Below are 21,827 nucleotides of genomic sequence, written 5' to 3'. Positions count from 1 at the left end.
AGTATAGTAAGCAAGATGGTAGAGGTATAGTAGGCACGAACCTTGCACTCCAACAACACAGCTTTGAAGCCTAAAGCAAGAACTGCTAGAACTGCAAGAAGAAATAGCCTTAATTCTGTGGTAAGCCTCTCAGAAATCAACGGATTATACTGACATAAAGTACTTGAAGTGGTGAGAGGATGTGAATAACACAGTCAACAAGCCTGGTCCAATCAGTTATAGCTACAACTTTGTTGCAAAACACTCAACACTTTCATTTCAAACATGCAACTTTCACTAAAACTGACCAAATACTAGGCACAAATAAAACCTCAATAAATTCCAAAACACAGAAATAATTAAATCCATATTGTGATAGAGTTCTTAATAGAGAAAAAGGAGAAGCCCCTACCCTTCCCCCAAACTATCCATCAGGAAAGTAAATAACACCTTTCTATATATAACTCTTGGGTTAAATAAGAAATATAGTGCGAAATTAAAAACAATACGGAAATGAATGACAATGAGGTCAGCACCGCAAATCCCGTGAAATATGGTCAAAGTGAGACTCAGAGGAAATTTTATGGAATTAAATTAAAATATTAGAAACCAAAGTCTATAATAATGAACTAAGCATACTACTCAAGAAGTTAGAAAAAGAACAATAGACTAAATCTCCCAGAAGAAGAAGATTGGAATTACTAAAGCTAAAAGAGCTTTAATGAAATTTAAAAAAACAAAACAAAAAGCAGCAGATTTGGATCACTAAAACCAAAAGTTAGTTTGTACTATTTAGGAGTTCCCAAATAAGAAAAACTTTCACTCAAACAGGCTTAAAATTTCTGTCTCCTCTCTTCAGTGGCGGTGGTTTCATCCTCAGTTGGTCCCCTGTTGAGAAATGGTTGCCAGCAGCTCAGAGCCTTCTGCTTCCTCATCCACATTCAGAGACAGAGAGTGTGCAAGTCTCTCCTCTAACTGTGCCTTATGCTGATGGGAATACACCAACTGGGGTCAGGTGGCTGAGGCACTGGACCATGCGAACCAGATCAACCCAACAAGCCATCCTTCCTGGGAGCTGGGAGTATGGCAGCTTCACCCTGAAGAAGATAAGCAGCATGGCAAAGGGTGTGGGCGGCTGACCAGGATCTGGGGTGAAATGAGGGGAGGAGGGATACCTGAAAGTTAAACAATAAAAGTACACCAGATGGTTTTTTGAAAACACCTATGAAATAGACAAAAGTTTGGCGATTCTAACCTTCAATAATTAAGAAAAGGGAGAGAGTACACATATAAATAATATTAGTAACAGGAAAGGAGCCATAGGTTCAAATTTTACACATCAGTTTAAATTTAAAAATCTAAGTTAAATTAAGTGATTTTTCTATACTAAAATTAATGCAAAAAGAGGTGGGAAACCAAACTAGGCAAGTAACTCTAAGAGATATTTTTTAAATAGTCAAAGATTTGTTCCCTAAAAAAGGCATCAGGCCCAGCAAGTTTCACGTGCACAATCCACCGAACCTAAGATAATGGATAATGCTGGTGTTAAATAAACTGCTCTAGGGCGTAGGAAAATGCTAGAAAGCTTCTCAACATGTATTAAAAGACTAGCATAGCAATGACACCAAACTTGAACAAAAGGTGGAACAAAAAGGAAAACTATAGGCCAACCCAACATTGGGGCAAAAATTTTAAACAAAATGCCAGTAAATTGAATCCACAGTGTATTGTAGGATTTACCAAGGAAATCAATTGAGATCTAGTACAGTCATGCATCACTTACTGACAGGGATACATTCTGAGAAATGTGTAATTAGGTGATTTCATCATTGTGCAAACATCATAGAGTGTGCTTACACAAATCTAGATGGAATAGCCTACTACATACGTAGGCTATATGGTGCAGCCTATTGCTCCCAGGCTACAAACCTGTACAGCATGTTACTGTACTGAATACCGTAGGCAAGTGTAACACAATGCTAAGTATTTGTGTATATAAACATAGAAAAGGTACACTAAAAATACAGCATAAAAGATGAAAAATGGTACACCTGTAAAGGTACTTACCAGGAAAGGAGCCTGCAGGACTGGAAGTTGCTCTGGGGAGTCAGTGAGCGAGTGGAGAGTGAATATGAGAGCCTAGGACGTTACTGGACACTGCTGTGGACTTTACAAACACTGGACACTTAGGCTACGCTAAATTTATTTAATAATTTTTTCTTTCTTTAATAATAAATTAACCTTAGCTTACTGTAACTTTTTTACTTTATACGCTTTTTAATTTTGTTTAACTTTTTGACTCTTTTGTAATGGCATTTAGCTTAAAACACAAACACACTGTACAGCTGTCAAAAATATTTTCTTTCTTGGGGCTGGCCCAGTGGCACAGCAGTTAAGTTCACACATTCCACTTCGGGAGCTTGGGGTTCGCCGGTTTGGATCCCAAGTGCAGAGCTAGGCACTGCTTGTCAAGCCATGCTGTGGCAGGCGTCCCACATATAAAGTAGAGGAAGATGGGCATGGATGTTAGCTCAGGGCCAGTCTTCCTCAGCAAAAAAGAGGAGGATTGGCAGCAGATGTTAGCTCAGGGCTAATCTTCCTCAAAAAAAAAAATTCTTTTTCTTTCTTTCCTTAGTGCCAGCCCTGATGGCCTAGAAGTTAAAGTTTGTTGCACTCTGCTTCAGTGGCCTGGGTTCAGTTCCTGAGCACAGAATCACACCACTCGTCTGTCAGCAGCCATGCTGTGGTGGCAGCTCACATAGAAGAACTAGAAGGACTTACAACTATTCATACTGGGACTTTAGGGAGGAAAAACATATTTTCTTTCTTATTATTCTTATTCTATAAGCTTTTTTCTATTTTTAAATGTTTTCTTACTTTTTAAACTTTTTTGTTAAAAACTAAGACACACATACATTGGCCTAGGCCTTAATGTGTCAGTATCCTCAGTATCACTGTCTTCCACCTCCACATCTCATTCCACTGGAAAGTCTTCAGAGGCAATAACACGCATGGAGCTGTCCTCTCCTATGATAACAATGCCTTCCTCTGGAATACCTCCTGAAGGACCTGCCTGAGGCTCTTCTTGAGGAGGGGTCACTCTTTTCAGAAATAAGTCCATGGTGGTTTGTTTGGTCTGTGTCTGTTTTTCATCATAGATTTGCTTGTAAGCAGAAATGCACCATGAACATTCCTCTCTATTAATGAAAACCTTTCGGTGTTGGGGGTCCATGCTTTCAAACTTCTTAAGGAGCTTGTTGAGGTGTACAACACCTTCTGCTAAAGCCTTCACTGTGAATTTTCTTGGGGGTTCTTCTTCTTTTTTTTCCTGCAGTTTTCTTTTCTCTTGCCTCTCCTTCAGCTGTGCATTCCTCTTCCAGTTCCAACAACTCCTCATTAGTCAGTTCCCCAGGAACCACCTCTAGGAGCTCCTCAGTGTCATCCTCATCTACACCCAGCTTAAAGTTGTTTGCCATCTCAGCCACGGCCTGGTTGATTTTTGCAACCTCCTTATCCTTTGCAAATCCTTTGAAGTCATGGACGAATCTCTTCAGTGTCTTCCTCCAGATGCCATCCACTCCTTGGTGACACGCAAGCAAGGTTCTTGATGCAGTCATAGATGTCGTAATCCTTCTAGAATTGCATCAGTGTCTTCTCAGTGTCTTCCTCAGTTGCAGCAACAGCCTGGACAAAGGTCCTCCTCAGATAGTAGGCCTGGAAAGCTGCTATAACCTCTTGATTCATTGGTTGGATCAAACAGGTGGTGTTTGGCAGGAGAAGCACCACTTTGATGGGACAAAGACCACAAATAAAAGGAGGATGTGTGGGAGTATTTTCAACAATAAGCAAAATCTTGAAAGGTATGTTATCCTCCAAACAGTACTTCTCCATTTCACTGGCATAACAATTCAGGAGGGCATCTTGGAAGAGGAGCTAGGTCATCCACGACTTCTTATTGCTGCTGTGGTACACTGGCACTATGTGCTCATTGATATGCTTGAAGGCCCTGGGGTTCTCACTGTGCCAGATCACAGAAGGTTGCAATTTGCAGCCTGCAACATTGCCCCCAAGCAAGACTGTTATCCTGTCCTTAAAAGCCTTGAAACCTGGCATTGACTTGGCCTCCTTAAGGATGAAAGTCCTTTCAGGCATTGTTTCCAGAATAGGAAGTTTTCACCCATATTGAATATTTCCTCTGGCAAGTAATTTTCCTCCACAATCAGCTTATCTAGAGTTTCCAAAAGTTCTTCAGCTGCCTTCACATCAGCACTCACAGACTCACCACCCACTCTCACATTATGTGATGAATAACGGTTCTTGAGTCACTTAAACCACCCAGAGCCAGCAGTAAATTCAACATCACCAGCTTTTTCTTTCAGCATCACAAACCATGCTCGTCATGGTGCTGAGCGGGATACACTTCTGTGTTTGGTCTTCAATCTAGGCCGTTAGAAGTTTCTCCATGTCTGATAGAGGCCCTTCTCGAATTTTTCTTAGTCTTTTTACCTTCAAAAAGACTTCCTTTACAGCTTCCATCACTTTGTTCTTCGAGATGGTAGCTATGGTGAAATGGGACACACCTGACTGGCGAGCAATAACCCTCACTGATTTTCCACCTTCATAGTCCTTAATCACTTTTAACTTCATTTCCAGGTCAATGACTCGATGTGGCCTCTTACTGGCAACATTAGCCATGGATTTTGTATGCTTAGGGGCCATGATGAACAACATAACATGAGATTAAATCAAGTACAAGAGAAAATGATGCAATCCACAGACAGGGTAAACATGATGTATGAGGCTGCCGCCAGCATAACAGCATACTGTTTCACAGTAACCCTTTCTCTTATATAAGTAGAGAAAGTACACTCTAAAATAACAATAAAAAGTATAGTATAGTAAATACACAAACCAGTAACCTAGTCATTTATTATCAAGTATTATGTACTTTACATAATTGTATGTGCTGTACTTTGATACAAACGGCAGCACAGTAGGTTTGTTTACGCCAGCATCACCACAAACACGTGAGTAATGCATTGCACTATGACATTATGACAGCTACAACGTCAACGTCACTAAGCGATGGAAATTTTTCAGCTCCTTTATAATCTTACGGAACCACCATCATATATGTCGTCTGCTGTCGACCAAAACATCATTGTGCAGTGCCTGACTGTAATGTATTTCACTATGTGAACAAATTAAATGAGAAAAATCATATAATCATCTTAATAGTTCACTACTCTGTCTCCAGGCTCAAAACAGCACCTAGCACAGAGAAAACTCCCAAGAAATATCTGTGGAATGGAGGAAAGAGTGAAGTCAGGATCAGCACATGTATTCCCGCCATTATTGCTACTGTTTCACACAGTGCTGCAGGCCTCCAGCAAGGAGGTAACAAAAGAAACAAATGGTATGACTTTGAAAAAGGACAAGATGTAGCTGTCACCATTTTAGGTTATTTAGTCACCCAAAAATAAGCCAAGAGAATCCACTGAATTAAATAAGACAGTTCTGCAAGAGAGCCAGGAATCAAGATCACCATTTTTTTAAAAATCCATCAACAGCTTCAAAATACCTAACATGTAGAATTAGAAAATATGTAATGGGAAAGACATCACCCACAACAAATATAACCAAAATTTGTAGAATACTTAGAAAATAAACAATATTTTCCCAGACATCCATGAATAGAAGAGATGAATAAGTGGAGACATATACCATATCCCTGGTCAGGAACTCAACATTGTAAAAATGATAGTTCTCCCAAAATTAGTCTGTGTACTTAATTTCAATTCCAACACCAATAGTATTTTTAATGGAAATTGATTCTAAAGTTTATACGGAAGACAAATTTTGTAGATTAGGCAATTTTTTAAAAAAAAGAAGAGGAGAGTTTTTGCTACCATTTAACAAAACATAACATAAAGCTGACTGAAATAGTACAGCACTAATCCAGGAACAAACAGATCAGTGGGGAAATAACAGAGGTTTCAAAAACATACCCATGAATATATTGGGTATATTTATATATTTATAATAATTCATTATTATAAATGTGAACATTCAAATCAGCAGGAAAAGGATGGACTCTACAAGAAATAGTGTCAACAAAATTGGCTATCCAGTTGGAAACAGTTGGATCCCCACCTCACATCATATATAAACACAAATTTCAAATAGATTACAGTTACACTTAAAAAACAAATTTATCAAAATATTAAAAGAAATAAGAGAATATCGCTTTAAAATCTGGAGATGGAGAAAATCATCTTAAGCAAGGCATAAAACCCATAAAGAAAGTCAAGATTGATTTGACTCCATGATAATTTTGAAAGTCTTTATGGAAAAATTACCCATCCACTCCACATATTTCTAAAAGACAAGTGGCTCATCTGCAGAAAATAATTGACAAAGACCTAATAAGATAAAGATCTTCCATAAGGAAAAGATAAGCAACCCACTTTTTAAAATAGGCAAAGTGTACGAACAAGGGATTTGCTAGAGAAAAAGTACACCTTTTTTCAATAAATACATGAAAAGACATTTTTCCAATCAAGAAAATGCAAACTAAAACAGCAATGATATAACTTTCTACCATTGGATGGGCAAAATTTTAAAGATTAATAATATTCATTTTTAGCAAAAGGGGAAACATTAATTCTTGTATACCGTAGGTATGAATGTAAACTGGCTCAGCTTTTGCGAAGGGTGAATTTGACAGTCTTCATCCAAAATTATTAAATGTCTTTCCTTTGACTGTCCTCCCCTCAGCCCACTCCTAGGAAGACAACTGTGAAAATGCTTCCGAGTGTGTCTGCCCCACCTCCACCCCTGCATATGCAGGAGGGTGTTCACGGCAGCACTGCCACATGTGCACAAGTCAGAGACAGCCCAAAACTGGCGCTGGTTAAACAGCATACGTCACATCTGCACAGAACACACGCATCATGTAAAGTTATGAATAGCTCTAGGTGCTGACATACAAAGGTTTTCAAGGAATATAATTTTTTTCAATGTAGGTTAATAATAAATATAAGATCCCATTTATTTAAAAAATCATAAAGATTTTTTTTAAGGATGCTAAAAAATGATTCCTCCTGGGGAGGGGAACAGCACTGGCAGTGTGGGTGGATGAGAGAGAGGGAATCTTCAGGTGCTTCTGAATTTTTTTTAGTAAATCACAAGACCATATTCAGATATTGCTTATAATTTTTTTTTTAATTTAAAAGAAAAAAATGTAGAAGGTGCACATGCAATACTTTTGCAATCAGTTTTTAAGTGCCCTTCAAAAAAAATGAAAGCTAATTTTTGAGCAGTGTATCTGGGTCCTTCCTACTGTTAGCCTATGGGGCACGTCTCAACTGCTCCCTTACAGCCACGTTCACTTTATAGATGAGGAAACTGAGGCCTCAGGCCCAGGCCCTTTCCCAGCACTAACGCCCCAGCACTACTTATATAGCAAAAACCATCAGCCCCTACTCTGGGGAGCCTCCTGGCAGAATTAATTCCAGGAGGTCCTGCCCGTCCACCCACCCCCAACCCCCAGAGCCATCCAGAAAAGAGAACAGAGCCAGCTCATATTTGCACAAATTTAATCCCTGCTACCCTGGTCCCCAATTCCAGAGCCCTTCTAGGCCACAGTTCCCTTCTCCTGATCACCCAAGGCCTAGTCATCCACCACATCCCTCCCCACTGGGATGCCAAAGCAGGACCCCGTCTCCCAGGGGCCGCTCTCTCTCCACCTTGATTCTTGTTGAACAGGGACCCATGACCTTGGTGCAGACTTGATGTGGCCCCATCCAGCAAAAGCAAAGCAGCAAGAAGAAGGGGGCGGGGAGATTAGGGACCCATGTGGGGCTGCAGCAGCCAGGACAGGAACAAAAGCCAGGCAGAGGCACGGGGGCCTGAGAGAGCCCCATTGCCTAGTTGTGTCTTGATCCATTTGCTGTATTTGGTGACACGGGAGTACACGCCTGGATTCTGTGATTTGGCGCAGGCTTTGTCCCAGGATAACACCCCAGCCAGAATCCATCTGTCCTCAACTTCACAAGCCAATGGGCCACCAGCGTCCCCCTAGGCAAACGGAGAGGAGTGAGGGAGGCTCTGGGCCCACCTGGGACCCAGGGGATCCAGGGCCCAGAATGCCCGCCCTTTGAGTTCTGCTAGGAAGATTCTTTCACCCCTTGAGGATCTTACTACCTAGGGTCCTCCTTCAGCTTCTCAGTTGGAGAACCCAACTCAGAATATCAGGCAAAATCAAAGTCGCAGGGGAAGGGAGATGGGAGCAGAGCATTGCCTGGTGATGGTGACAAAGAGGGAGGCCAAGCAAACCCCTCCCCAGGGAACTGCCCCCCAACCTGGCAGTCAATCCCAACAGAGAGAGAGCTGCCAGAAACTCACATTGCACAAGTTTTCTCCATAATTGGTGGCACAGACCATGTCCTGCATGACAAGGGGGAGAATGTGGGGGACGACGACCATCTTGCGGTAAACCCGGTCACACCTCTTGTTGTCCATGATAAACACCTCGGCCTCCTGCAGCTCTGGGGTCAACGTGGAGTTGGCTGTGGAGGAGCCCAGTAGGGTGAGAACTGATTCCTCACTCCATTCAGTCCTAGCCTCTTCCCAGTGTCTTGTCACCATCATTGAGACTCAGCCTAGCCAAGCCCCTTCACACCTCCAGGCCCTCCTTCACTTGATCCTTTCCCCTGCAGTGTGGACCATGTCTGGCAAGCCCCTCACCCTCTAAGGCTCTGTTTCAGGATCCCTCTCTCTGGGAAGCTTTTGCTTCTGAATCAAGCAGGCCACAATCCAAGTTTCAATGCAATCACTTACAAACTGAGACCCTAGCCACGTCCTGCTTCTCTCTAGCATCTGTGCTTTACAGTGGCTGTGCCGTCTGCCACCTGACTAACACTGCTCCTCCTTCAGTCATCTCAGGTAGACCCTCTTGCCCAGAGCTCAATCCAGATCACTCCTGGCTTGATCTCAAAACCATCTGACAAAATCTTTGCCTCTTTCCTTGTCAGCCTGCGCCCTGGCCCACACTCAGTTATGAGTCCTCTGCAGGCAGGGCATGTATTCCCAATGCCAAGGGTTTAGCATGTGGTAGACGCTCGAAATTTGTCAAGTGAACAAATGAGCGAGTGAGTGAATTTATGAATCCCTGACTCTGAGCTTCTGTAAGAGGCAAATGATCATGCCCAGCCCTGGCACTACTAGGCCTGAATGAGGAGCCCACAGCAAGCACAATGGTGTAAATCATGACAGCGCCTCCCACGTGAGGAGCAGTCCTACCACATCCAAAGAACCAGGGGACAGAGGTAATAGCCACAAGCTTCCTGAGAGGCACCATGAGGGGGTCCAGCAGGCAAGGCCCCTGAAGGAAAGAACTGCACCCTCTGTGGCACCGCACTCCACCCCCCATCCTATCCTGCTCACCTGAGTAGCGCTGTTTAATCTGGCCCCAGCCGGTCACCCAACACTGTGTCCCAACCTTCAGGTTGTAGCTGGGCTCTGGGAGGCAGATGGGCTGCACATACTTGCTGAAGATGGCAGGAGTATGAAGCCGGAGAAGGGCAACATCACCCATGATGAAGGTTCGGCCCCAGTACTTAGGGTGAACAATGATGTCCTTCACAGGGATTGAGAAGACCTTCAAGGGGTCCCAGGACTTCAGCTTGGAGGTGCCCAGCACCACTGAGTAATCTTTGTTGCTACAGGAGACATAGAGCACCACCTGGTAGCTGTCAGGTTCCCAAGCAACACTACGCTCCTGCCTCCTCCAAGGACCTCTTCCCTTTGCAGAAGTTCTGCCTGATATGCTCTGATCACTCCATCTTGCTAGCCCAGCCTGGGGTTCAGAGATATGACTGCCTCCTCATCCATCATTCAAGGTGACTCAAGGTGGCCTGGTCTATGTGTTGTGCATGCAGGTGTGTAGGTGTTAGCACACAGATACGTTCTCACGAGCGCAGGGAAGGTGGGGTATATGCTGGGTTTCCTGCTGCCCTGCCTAGGGTACAGTCTGTGTTGCTTGGAGCTCCTGCCCCAGCTCAGTCCTGGGCCCCCTCTGAGATCCTGAGCATGACTCTTCCCTGCTCTGAACATCCGTTCCCACTGCCCCCACCTCCCTCTCTCCCACGTTGTTTCACACAGGAAACAAGGAGGCCAGCCTGGGCCTGTGGCAGCCCTGGCTCTCCAGGCCCTGGACACAGGGGCAACACTCACCCTTGGATGCAGTGAGCAGCAGTCATCACCCAGCTGAGGTCAATGAGAGCTCCTCCACACACGTGTTCATTTTCAATCCGCAGGCTCACCTCCCAGGGCCAATGGCGGGTCACATCCAAACCCTCAGACCACCAGGGTTTGCCACAAACTTCAGGAACAAGTATGTCAGGGAGACACAGGTGCCACATAGAGGAGGATAAGAATGACCGAGAACAAGATGCCCTGCCCTGGGCAATTTGCACCAGGCTGTAAACTCAGGGTCTTGTTCCCACTTCAAAGAGGGGAAGATGGAGGGTAAGAGGAGGGCAGTGGCCTACCCAATAGCGCTGAGCTAGACAGAAAATGACAATGACCGAGATGAAAAGCATCAAGACAGAGACAGAGAGACATCACAGGAGAAGAGAGAGAGGGATACTAAGACACACAGGGAGCAATCAGCATAGAACCTCAAAACAAGAGAGAAGCATAGAAGGAGCCCCAGGACAAGAAATGCATTTTCTTGTGTTTGGGGTAAATTCCTACACCTTGTTCCTGAAAGGCTCTAATGCTTGCTGCATCTCTTAGAGGCAAAAGGCCTCTGTCCTCATGCTGCTCAGACTCAGGAAAAGCTCCAGACACCTGTGTCAGAAGTCTTTCCACAGATTGTTCGAGAATGAGCCCACAGAGGCCCCCCACTCACAGCTTACACACTCTGTTGGCTCGTACCTCCAACAATCAAATAGCACAATTGTAAGAATGAACATAGACGTAGAAATCATGAATAAAATATTAACCAACATTACATTTTTAAAAAATAATGCACCAGGATCTTGTAGAGATTGTCCCAGGAGTGCAAGGGTGGTCCCACAATGGAAGAGCTCTCAGTGTATTCTCCACCTAAACAGCTCTTTTTCTCTAAAGAGAGAAAGATTATGTGCCTCTCACAACAAACAGAGAAAAAGGCATTTGAAAAATTCAACTTTTATGTTCAATATTTATGTTCAATAAAATTCAATATTTATGACTAAAAACACCCCACATATTTATGACTTAGCAAACTAGGAATAGAAAGGAAATCCTTAACTTTATAAAAGTTATATGCCACAAATGTACAGCAAACATCATCTAGCATTAAAGAACAGGCAAAAAGAATATATAGCGTGAGAAGCCAGGAATAATGGTCCTTGGTGGGAAAAGGGCAGAGAAAGCAATAGAGAGGGCCTAAGGGGGCTTCTACGTGTTGCTACTGCTCTATTTTCTGCCCTGGGTGGTGACTGCACTGGTGTGCTCACAGTGTGATAATTTCTTGAGCTGGACACTTAAAATTTGTGTACTTTTTTGTGTGTATATAATACTTCAACAACTTGCTTTTAAAATCAACATTTCTTTACCTCGGCACAACCTACTGAAAAATATGTTAAAAAATAAGATACATTTTCAATAGCAAAAAATTATAAAATACCAAGGAATTAACTTATGCAACACTGTGCAAGATTTCTGTGGCAATACATTTAAAACTCTAATAAAGAACACTGAAAATGATTTCCATAAATGGAGAGACATCTCTTACTCTTAAAAAGAACAACTAAAGATTTCAGATGTAATTTTTCCCAGAATTAATCTATAACATCACTTTCCATGTGAGAATTTTTAAGAAATTTGATAAACTTACTCTAAAATTGAAATAAAAAAACAAAAGTCCACGAAATGCTCAGTCTTTGAAAAAGCAGAGCAAAGAAGGGACACTTGTCCTAGCAAATAATAAAACACACATCAAAGCCATAATAACCAAAACAGTGTGATACTGATAAAGACAGACAAATGCACTAATGGAAAAGAATAGAGAGCTTGAGACTGCTTCATGGAATACAGGAATTTAATGTAAATAGAGCCACCACTATCAGTGGGTAAAGGATGGACTGTTGAGGAGATGGTACTGGGGAAACAAGCTCACTATAAAAGAAAAAAGAAAAAGAAAACTGGATTCCCTTCAAGGAGCGTCTGAAGACTTAAAGGTGACAGTAAAACCGTAAAGTTGACAGTAGACCATGTGACGTGCAGCAGGAAGGGGCTCCTTAAACACAACCTCAAGACACAAACACACACAAAAAGCATTAAGCTGATTAACACAAAAATCAAGGATTTTTGACTGGAGGAACAAAGGTAACACACAAGTGACAGATTGGGAGGCAATACTGGCAACATCTAAAATCTTTTTTTTTAGGAAAATACAAAGAACTTTAGGAAAATCAAGAGGAAAAGAGAATAATAAACAGTACACAAAGGATAAAGACAGCCAATTTATTAGAAGAGGAAACTCAAGAGACCAACAGCACCATTGAGACATGTTCAAACTCATTAGTGATGAGAAAAATCAAGAAGTCTTTTATTTGCCGGGGCTGGCCCCGTCGCCGAGTGGTTAAGTTCGCGCGCTCCGCTGCAGGCGGCCCAGTGTTTCGTTGGTTCGAATCCTGGGCGCGGACATGACACTGCTCATCAGACCACGCTGAGGCAGCGTCTCACATGCCACAACTAGAAGGACCCACAACGAAGAATATACAACTATGTACCGGGGGCTTTTGGGAGAAAAGGGAAAAAATAAAATCTTTAAAAAAAAAGAAGTCTTTTATTTGCCTATTAGATTGGCAAAAAATAAAAAGTTGGATTGGAAAAAAGTGGATCATGCCAAGGGTTGGGAGGTCCATAGCAACATATACACCTTCATAAACTGCTGGCAAGAATGCAGAGGGTTTACCAAAATGGAATATGGACAGTAGATAAAAGTATGGTAGTAGTGTAAACTTTTGAAGTTGATAAGTCTACTGCAGTTATCTAAGAGAATATTCTTAGAAAATACACACCAAAGTATTTAGAGATAAAGAGCCATGTTGTATGTTACCCTCAACTGATTCTGAAAAAAAAAAATGTTCCTTGCACAATTTGTATTTTCGTAATGATTCGTAAGCTTAAAATTATTTCCAAAGAAAATGTTTTTTTAAATGGGGCTGAATGAAAAGAAGAGGAAAGGGAAATATCTAGAGTACATACCATTTATGTAAGTTAAAAAAACATGCACACAAGACCACAACGTAAAAATCTTGTAAAAATCAAGAACACACACAAACAAAAAGACACGCCTTGAACGTATAGAAAGGTTGGGAGGAGGGGGAAGATGGGGAACAGGAGTGGGGCATGGACACAAGCAGGAATAACTAACTTAATCCACCGAACAATCCATAACAAATCAGGTTGGACCCTTGACAATGGAAGCCCATGAACAAGCAGAAGCAACCCAACCCTCCACCCCTGAGGTCTAAGGAAAGAGACAGGAAGATCCCAAAAGAGCTGGGCTCTGCAGACGCTGCCACAGGGTCCAGGAGGCTCCATCGGCAACTGAACAGTTTAGAGCCCAAAAGGTTTCTCAGTGGGAAAGGGTCTGCGTTAGCTTCCTGGACATGTCCCCAGATGAGATGCAGCAGATGGGAATTCACAGAGGCTCTGCATTCCCACAGAAGGCCCAGATACTCTTTGCTCTGCACTGTTAGTTCTGTATGTTCCGGCAGCCACAGGCTGTTCTTTAGATAACAGTCCCCTTAGACTAAATTGCTGCTTCCTACAGACCCAGAAACACTATCTATGTTACCCTCTTCAGAACATACCCTCCCAGGAGCTGAGATTTTCCTGAAGCAGGGGCTCACCCTACCCACCTGGTTTGGTGTTGCCTTCTTTGTAACCTGAAGGAGAAAAGGGAGACAGAGATGATGCGAGAGTTGTGACAGGATAACAGTGAAGAAGCACACTTTTCATTAATTAGTTCATTTACCAAATATTTGCTAACCTCCCACTCCCTTCCCAGCCTAGAGCCTGAGGCTGGGGGACAGCGGTCTATCAGACAGATAGCTCTGTATTTGCCCTTGAGGAACAAGCTGTTCAGCCAGGGAGACAAAAGTAAACACATAATCGCCTGTGTGAGACTAATGCAGGGACAAGGCCACAGACGTCAGGTGAGGCCCGAAGAAGTGGTGGACAGAGAACCTTCTAGGAAGAGGGGTTATTGTGTCTGGTCTTGAAGGTGAGAAGGTAAAACAGAAATGAAAAGTGACAATGACATTTCTTACAAAAGAAACACTGTGGTGCATGTCGGAGACCCCAGAGGATAAAGGGCAAGGCCTGTGATGGCAAGAAATGAGGCAGGGGAGGAGAGTCAGGGGTCAATCCCAAGGGGCTTCATAAGCCAGCCAAGACGTCTGGGTGAGACCCTCTGGGAGGAGGGCGGCCAATGGAGGCGTGACATGCTCAGGTTTTTCTTGTGAAGGCAGCATGGAGAACAGATAGGAAGGTGACAAGACCGAGGGCAGTGAGATCCCACCGGAGGCTCAGCAGAACCCAGGCAAGAAATAAGGAGGTCTGAATGAGGAAGGGGCAGTAAAAACAGACAGGGTGAGCTGGATGTGGAACTTAGGGAGATGGCTAAGTCTAGGACGACCCCCCCCAAGGTTCTGATTTTAGAGAAGAGTGGCTGCTATCTACTGAGTTAGAGAACCCAGTTTGTACGAAGATGAGGGCCTCAACTTTGGACCCCAAGGAGTTGAGATTTCTAGGTCATTCAGGTGGAGATGTCCAGCAGGTGGCTGCACATCCAGACACATTGTCTTGTGAGGCAGTAGCACATAAATGGCAGCTCAATGCCCAGGGCAAGTGAGTTCACCCAGGGAGTGAAGAGGGAACCTAGACAGCATCTTAGGGAACACCAATACGTCAGGGATGCACAGACCATGGGTGGCCTGAGAGGGACACAGAGGAGCAGGGGAGTTACCTTGAGGTACAGGAGAACCAGGAAGATGGCCTAAGAGAAGCCAAGAGGCTAGAGAAAATGAAAAAGGAGAGAGTAGTCAAAAGTCAGGGATAATACCACAGACTAGGGAGACCGATGGATAGAACCAGAACACAATAGCAAATATTCAACTATAGCATTAGGGTAAAGGTAAGGAAACTACCAAAACAAGGACGATCTTAGCACTCTACCAATTAATAAGACGAGTTGGAATAAAAAATGAAAATAATTATTTAGGAGGGGAAGAGCAAAGGGTCTAAATCAGTATTGGTCAAGTAGGTAAGAGACCACCAGAGAATAGACCATATTATACACGAGATTCTAAATACAAACTTCAAGGTAGACACTAAAATAAAGTACAGAACAGAGTCACAAATCATAAATAAGGAAAAATCTAAGAAACCCAGCATAAGAAATTGCAGTATTAAATGGGTAGTCTAAAGCACACAGGAAAAGAAACGCAGGAAAACAAGATAATGAGCGACAGATTAACAGCATTAAGTCCACACGCATCAATAATCACTCTCAACGTAAACTGATTGAACTCTCCAATAAAAAGACACAGAGTGGCAAAATGGATTAAAGAACAAGATCCAACAATTTGTTGCCTCCAGGAAACACACCTCAGCCCCAGGGACAAACACAGACTCAGGGTGAAGGGGTGGAGGACAATACTTCAAGCAAATAGCAAGGAAAAAAAGGCAGGTGTTGCAATTCTCATATCAGACCAAGTGGATTTCAAAATAAGACAGGTAAAGAGAGACACAGAGGGACAATATATAATGATCAAAGGGACACTTCATCAAGAAGAAATAACGCTTATAAATATCTATGCACCCAACACAGGAGCACCAAGATTCATAAAGCAACTATTAACAGACCTAAAGGAAGATGTTAAAAACAACACAATAATAGTAGGGGACCTCAACACCCCACTCACATCAATGGACAGATCATCCAGACAGAAAATCAACAAGGAAATAGTGGAGCTGAATGAAAAACTAAAACAATTGGACTTAATAGACATATATAGATCACTCCACCCTGAAAGAGCTGAATACACATTCTTCTCAAGTGCACATGGAACATTCTCTAGGATAGACCATATGTTGGGAAACAAGGCAAGCCTCTACAAATTTAAAAAAATTGAAATAATAACCAGCATCTTCTCGGATCATAGTGCTATAAGGCTAGAAATTAATTACAAGGAAAAAGCCGAGAAAGGCACAAAGATGTGGAGACTAAACAACACACTACTGAACAAGCAATGGATCATTGAAGAAATTAAAGAAGAAATAAAAAAATACCTGGAAACAAATGAAAATGACAGCATGCCATACCAACTCATATGGGATACAGCAAAAGCTGTATTAAGAGGAAAATTCATCACAATACAGGCACATCTTAACAAACAAGAAAAATCCCAAATAAGCAACCTTAAAGCACACCTAACTGAACTAGAGAAAAAAGAACAAATGAAGCCGAAAGTCAGCAGAAGGAGAGAAATAATAAAAATCAGAGCAGAAATAAATACTATTGAAACGAAAAAGGCAGTAGAAAGGATCAATGAGACAAAGAGCTGGTTTTTTGAGAAGATAAATAAAATTGACAAACCACTAGCCAGACTTACAAAGAAAAAAAGGGAGAAAGCTCAAATAAACAAAATCAGAAATGAGCGAGGAGAAATAACAATAGACTCTGCAGAAATACAACAGATTATAAGACAATACTACAAAAAACTATACGCCAACAGAATGGATAACCTAGAGGAAATGGATAAATTCTTGGACTCCTACAATCTCCCAAAGCTCACTCAAGAAGAGGCAGACAATTTGAACAGACCAATCACAAGGAAAGAGATTGAAACAGCAATCAAAAACATCCCAAAGAATAAAACCCCAGGACCAGATGGCTTTCCTGGGGAATTCTACCAAACTTTCAGAGAGGATTTAATACCTATCCTTTTCAAGCTATTCCAAAAAATTAGGGAAGATGGAACACTTCCTAACACATTCTATGAGGCCAATATCATGCTGATCCCAAAACCTGACAAGGACACCATGAAAAAAGAGAACTACAGGCCAATATCACTGATGAACATAGATGCAAAAATTCTAAACAAAATTTTGGCAACCAGAATTCAGCAATTCATCAAAAGAATCATACATCATGGGGCTGGCCCCGTGGCCGAGTGGTTAAGTTTGCGCGCTCCGCTGCAGGCGGCCCAGTGTTTCGTTGGTTCGAATCCTGGGCGCGGACATGGCACCGCTCATCAAACCACGCTGAGGCAGCGTCCCACATGCCACAACTAGAAGGACCCACAACGAAGAATATACAACTATGTACTGGGGGGCTTTGGGGAGAAAAAGGAAAAAATAAAATCTTTAAAAAAAAAAAAAAGAATCATACATCATGATCAGGTGGGATTCATACCAGGGACACAGGGATGGTTCAACATCCACAAATCAATCAATGTGATACACCACATCAACAAACTGAGGAATAAAAACCACATGATCCTCTCAATAGATGCAGAGAAGGCATTTGACAAGATCCAACAGCCATTTATAATAAAAACTCTGAACAAAATGGTCATAGAAGGAAACTACCTCAACATAATAAAGGCCATATACGACAAACCCATAGCCAACATCATACTCAATGGGCAAAAACTGAACCCCATCCCCCTGAAAACAGGAACGAGACAAGGATGCCCTCTATCACCACTCTTATTTAACATAGTACTGGAGGTCCTGGCCAGAGCAATCAGGCAAGAAAAAGGAATAAAAGGAATCCAAATAGGGAGGGAAGAAGTGAAACTCTCGCTGTTTGCAGACGACATGATCTTATATATAGAAAACCCCAAAGAATCCATTGGAAAACTGTTAGAAGTAATCAACAACTACAGCAAAGTTGCAGGGTATAAAATCAATTTGCATAAATCAGTAGCATTTCTATACTCCAGTAATGAACCAACAGAAAAAGAACTCAAGAATACAATACCATTCACAATCGCAACAAAAAGAATAAAATACCTTGGGGTAAACTTAACTAAGGAAGTGAAGGACCTATATAATGAAAATTACAAGGCCTTTCTGAGAGAATTGGATGACGACATAAGGAGATGGAAAGACATTCCATGTACATGGATTGGAAGAATAAACATAGTTAAAATGTCCGTTCTACCTAAAGCAATCTACAGATTCAACGCCATCCCAATCGGAATCCCAATGACATTCTTTACGGAATTAGAACAAAGAATCCTAAAATTCATATGGGGCAACAAAAGACCCCGAATTTCTAAAGCAATCCTGAGAAAAAAGAACAAAACGGGAGGCATCACAATCCCTGACTTCAAAACATACTACAAAGCTACAGTAATCAAAACAGCATGGTACTGGTACAAAAACAGGTGCACAGATCAATGGAACAGAATTGAAAGCCCAGAAATAAAACCACACATCTATGGACAGCTTATTTTTGACAAAGGAGCTGAGGGCATACAATGGAGAAAAGAAAGTCTTTTCAACAAATGGTGCTGGGAAAACTGGAAAGCCACATGTAAAAGAATGAAAATTGACCATTCTTTATCACCATTCACCAAAATAAACTCAAAATGGATTAAAGACCTAAAGGTGAGACCTGAAACCATAAGGCTTCTGGAAGAAAACATAGGCAGTACACTCTTTGACATCAGTATTAAAAGGATCTTTTCGGACACCATGTCTTCTCAGAGAAGGGAAACAATGGAAAGAATAAACAAATGGGACTTCATCAGATTAAAGAGCTTCTTCAAGGCAAATGAAAACAGGATTGAAACAAAAAAACAACCCACTAACTGGGAAAAAATATTTGCAAGTCATATATCTGACAAAGGCTTAATATCCATAATTTATAAAGAACTCTCGCAACTCAACAACAAAACATCAAACAACCCAATCAAAAAATGGGCTGGAGACATGAACAGACATTTCTCCAAAAAAGATATACTGATGGCCAACAGGCACATGAAAAGATACTCATCATCGCTGATCATCAGGGAAATGCAAATCAAAACTACACTAAGATATCACCTTACACGTGTTAGAATGACAAAAATATCTAAAACTAATAGCAACAAATGTTGGAGAGGTTGCGGAGAAAAAGGAACCCTCATACACTGCTGGCGGGAATGCAAACTGGTGCAGCCACTATGGAAAACAGTATGGAGATTCCTCAAAAAATTAAAAATAGAACTACCATACGATCCAGCCATCCCACTACTGGGTATTTATCCAAAGAGCTTGAAGTCAGCAATCCCAAAAGTCCTGTGCACCCCAATGTTTATTGCAGCACTGTTTACAATAGCCAAGACATGGAAGCAACCTAAGTGTCCAGCAACAGACGAACGGATAAAGAAGATGTGGTACGTATATACAATGGAATACTACTCAGCTGCAAAACAGAACAAAATCATTCCATTTGCAATAACATGGATGGACCTTGAGAGAATTATGTTAAGTGAAATAAGCCAGCAAGAGAAGGATAATCTGTGTATGACTCCACTCATATGAGGAATTTAAAATTATGGACTAAGAACAGTTTAGTGGATACCAGGGGAAAGGTGGGGTGGGGGGTGGGCACAAAGGGTGAAGTGGTGCACCTACAACATGATTGACAAACATTAATGTACAACTGAAATTTCACAAGACTGTAACCTATCAATAACTCAATAAAAAAAAAAAAGTCAGGGATAATAAAGGCAGAGACATGCCAGGAATGGGCTAACGATTAAGTAAGAAGTGAGGAAGCACTGGAAGGAAGCATGAAGTGAAAATTCTTATTTTGAGAGATCTGACAGAGAGGAGAAAGAGGCAGGGAGAAGAAACACAGCAAACAGAAAGGGAGAGGGTAAAGACCTATGAGAGAGGATGTTGGAGGGAGCACAGCACAGGGAGGGCCCACGGTCCAGAGCGCGGGTGAGCAGGCCAGCCTTGAAGAGGAGGTGTGTCTCTGATTCCTAAAGACGTACGTGAGGATAGTGTTTAGGAGGCAAGTTTGGAGGGGGCCCCCGGCTGGAGGGAGTCAAAGGAGACAGCACCTGAGGGCCCGCCTCTTCTGAGTGAATGATGCAGCTGCTAGTGAGACACAATGGGTTGGAGCAGAGGGTCTGGGAAGAAGAATAATTTTGGAATATTTGTTTAAGGGGACAGAGACCCCGAATTTGTCTCCGGGAGGGCAGACCCAAGTCGGGTCTCCAGTGGTGCCCAGCTGCCTGGGAAGGTCAGAGGGCCTGGGGTGGAGGGGTAGAGTGGCAGGGGCCTGTCAAGAGGGTGATTTGGGTCTCAGCCACAACGTCCACACTGACGGGGGAGGGAAGCAGCCTACCGGCGAGGAGAAAAGGCAGAGGTTCTCCCCACTACAGGTCCCAGAAGGCTGCAGGGCAGGTGGGGCCTGAGGGATGAGGCCAGAGAGTGCAGGAGTTTGGGATCCCTGGAATCGCCCTGGGGAGATCCCGGGACGGGGTAGAGGAGAGGTGATCATGAGGTAGTGGGTCACAGAGCCCCAGACGGCCAAACTGACGGCCATTCCGGGGACCAGCTCCTGCCTGGAGGGCGGGGCGGGGAAGGGCGGGGGAGGAAGGACGGGGACCAGCCCCGGAGGAGGCGCCGCCTCACCAGCGTCCAGCAGCGGCAGCAGGAGCAGCAGCAGCAGCAGGAGGCGGCGGCTCAGACGCCAGGGCCTCGCGGCTCCAAGCCCAGCGCCGAGGCTGCCCGGTGAGGTGGCCATGAGGCCCGGTGCCGCCTAGCAGCGGCCAAGACAGCTCCCACAAGCCCCGGCGCGGCCCGAGCAGGGCGAGCGAGGGCCTCTCTAGCACACGACCGCGTCTCAGACCCCGGACGGTGCCTCCAGCACGCGATGGAGTTCCAGACACGTGACGGCCCCTGAGGCACGCGAAAACGTCGCGACACGTGATGGCGCCCCTGGAGCCCTGGACACGCCCCCCTCACGTCTTGGCGCATCTTGTGCACCCCCAGCTCGTGCCTTTTCCTTGAAGATGACCTCAGAGCCCTGGATCTGTGACTGCTCCATGGTGGCCAGCCCCATGAAAGCACCCTCAAGTGTCTTAAGTTGGTGACAGTGTCCTCAGAACCTGGCCGGTGAAGGCATGCCTGGATCCCGTGATGACACCTTGTTGTCCAGCCTCTGACCACACCCTGGTCCCCTGGGCTTGGTGCATTGGAGAGTTTCACACTTTATATTGATTTGAGAATCCAAAAAGATGTAGAAAACACAAGAAAAGAACAGGAAGGCTAGGGAACCAGGGAAGAAGTCTTTGAGAAAGTGACATTTGAGCTGGACCTAAGACTTGAACAGGCATCTTGGAGGAGTCCTGAGAAGGGAAAGAAAGGCAGTCTTCCTCTTCCACAGACCACCAATGGGATGATGGCAACTAAAAGAGATGGTGGCATATCCAGACCTTGGGATTTCACAGAGTGTTTTTGCAGAAGAATGCTGTTGGGGCCGCCTCCGTGGCCAAGTGGTTAAGTTCACGCGCTCCGCTGCGGTGGCCCAGGGTTCGGATCTTGGGTGCAGACATGGCACCACTCGTCAGGCCACATTGAGGTGGTGTCCCACATCCCACAAGTAGAAGGACCTGCAACTAAGATATACAACTATGTACGGGTGGGGGGGAGGGGGGCGGGAATAAAGCAGAAAAGAAGAAAAAAAAAGATTGGCAACAGTTGTTAGCCCAGGTGCCAATCCTTAAAAAAAAAAAAAGAAGAAGAATGCTGTCTTTCAATGTGCTGGCTGTGGC

At 43.5% G+C, this 21,827-nt stretch overlaps 1 protein-coding gene across 1 annotated transcript; it reads right to left on the bottom strand.

Annotated features, from left to right (window-relative positions):
- Positions 1-7,586: 7,586 nt before the first annotated feature.
- Positions 7,587-20,797, bottom strand: LOC124225908 (putative serine protease 45). The gene is made up of 6 exons (XM_046638692.1): positions 20,686-20,797; positions 13,902-13,928; positions 10,216-10,363; positions 9,427-9,701; positions 8,386-8,549; positions 7,587-8,058 (listed from the first exon to the last, which is right to left on the bottom strand). Exons 1-6 carry the CDS (start codon positions 20,795-20,797, stop codon positions 7,825-7,827), a joined length of 960 nt encoding a protein of 319 aa, XP_046494648.1. The 3' UTR covers positions 7,587-7,824.
- Between the last annotated feature and the right edge of the window lie 1,030 nt (positions 20,798-21,827).

Source organism: Equus quagga, chromosome 1 (assembly GCF_021613505.1).
Source record: "Equus quagga isolate Etosha38 chromosome 1, UCLA_HA_Equagga_1.0, whole genome shotgun sequence".
Lineage (NCBI taxonomy): Eukaryota > Metazoa > Chordata > Mammalia > Perissodactyla > Equidae > Equus > Equus quagga.
Note: the sequence above shows the minus strand (reverse complement) of the source record. Positions and strands in the feature narration are given on the sequence as shown.

Excerpts from the sequence above, each read along its gene's own strand:
- LOC124225908 (XM_046638692.1), bottom strand. The coding sequence starts at position 20,797 with ATGGCCACCTCACCGGGCAGCCTCGGCGCTGGGCTTGGAGCCGCGAGG. Across the intron at positions 13,929-20,685 it reads GCTGCCGCTGCTGGACGCTG|GTTACAAAGAAGGCAACACC; the intron begins GTGAGGCGGCGC and ends TTTCTCCTTCAG. Across the intron at positions 8,059-8,385 it reads ATGGAGAAAACTTGTGCAAT|GGGGACGCTGGTGGCCCATT; the intron begins GTGAGTTTCTGG and ends CCGTTTGCCTAG.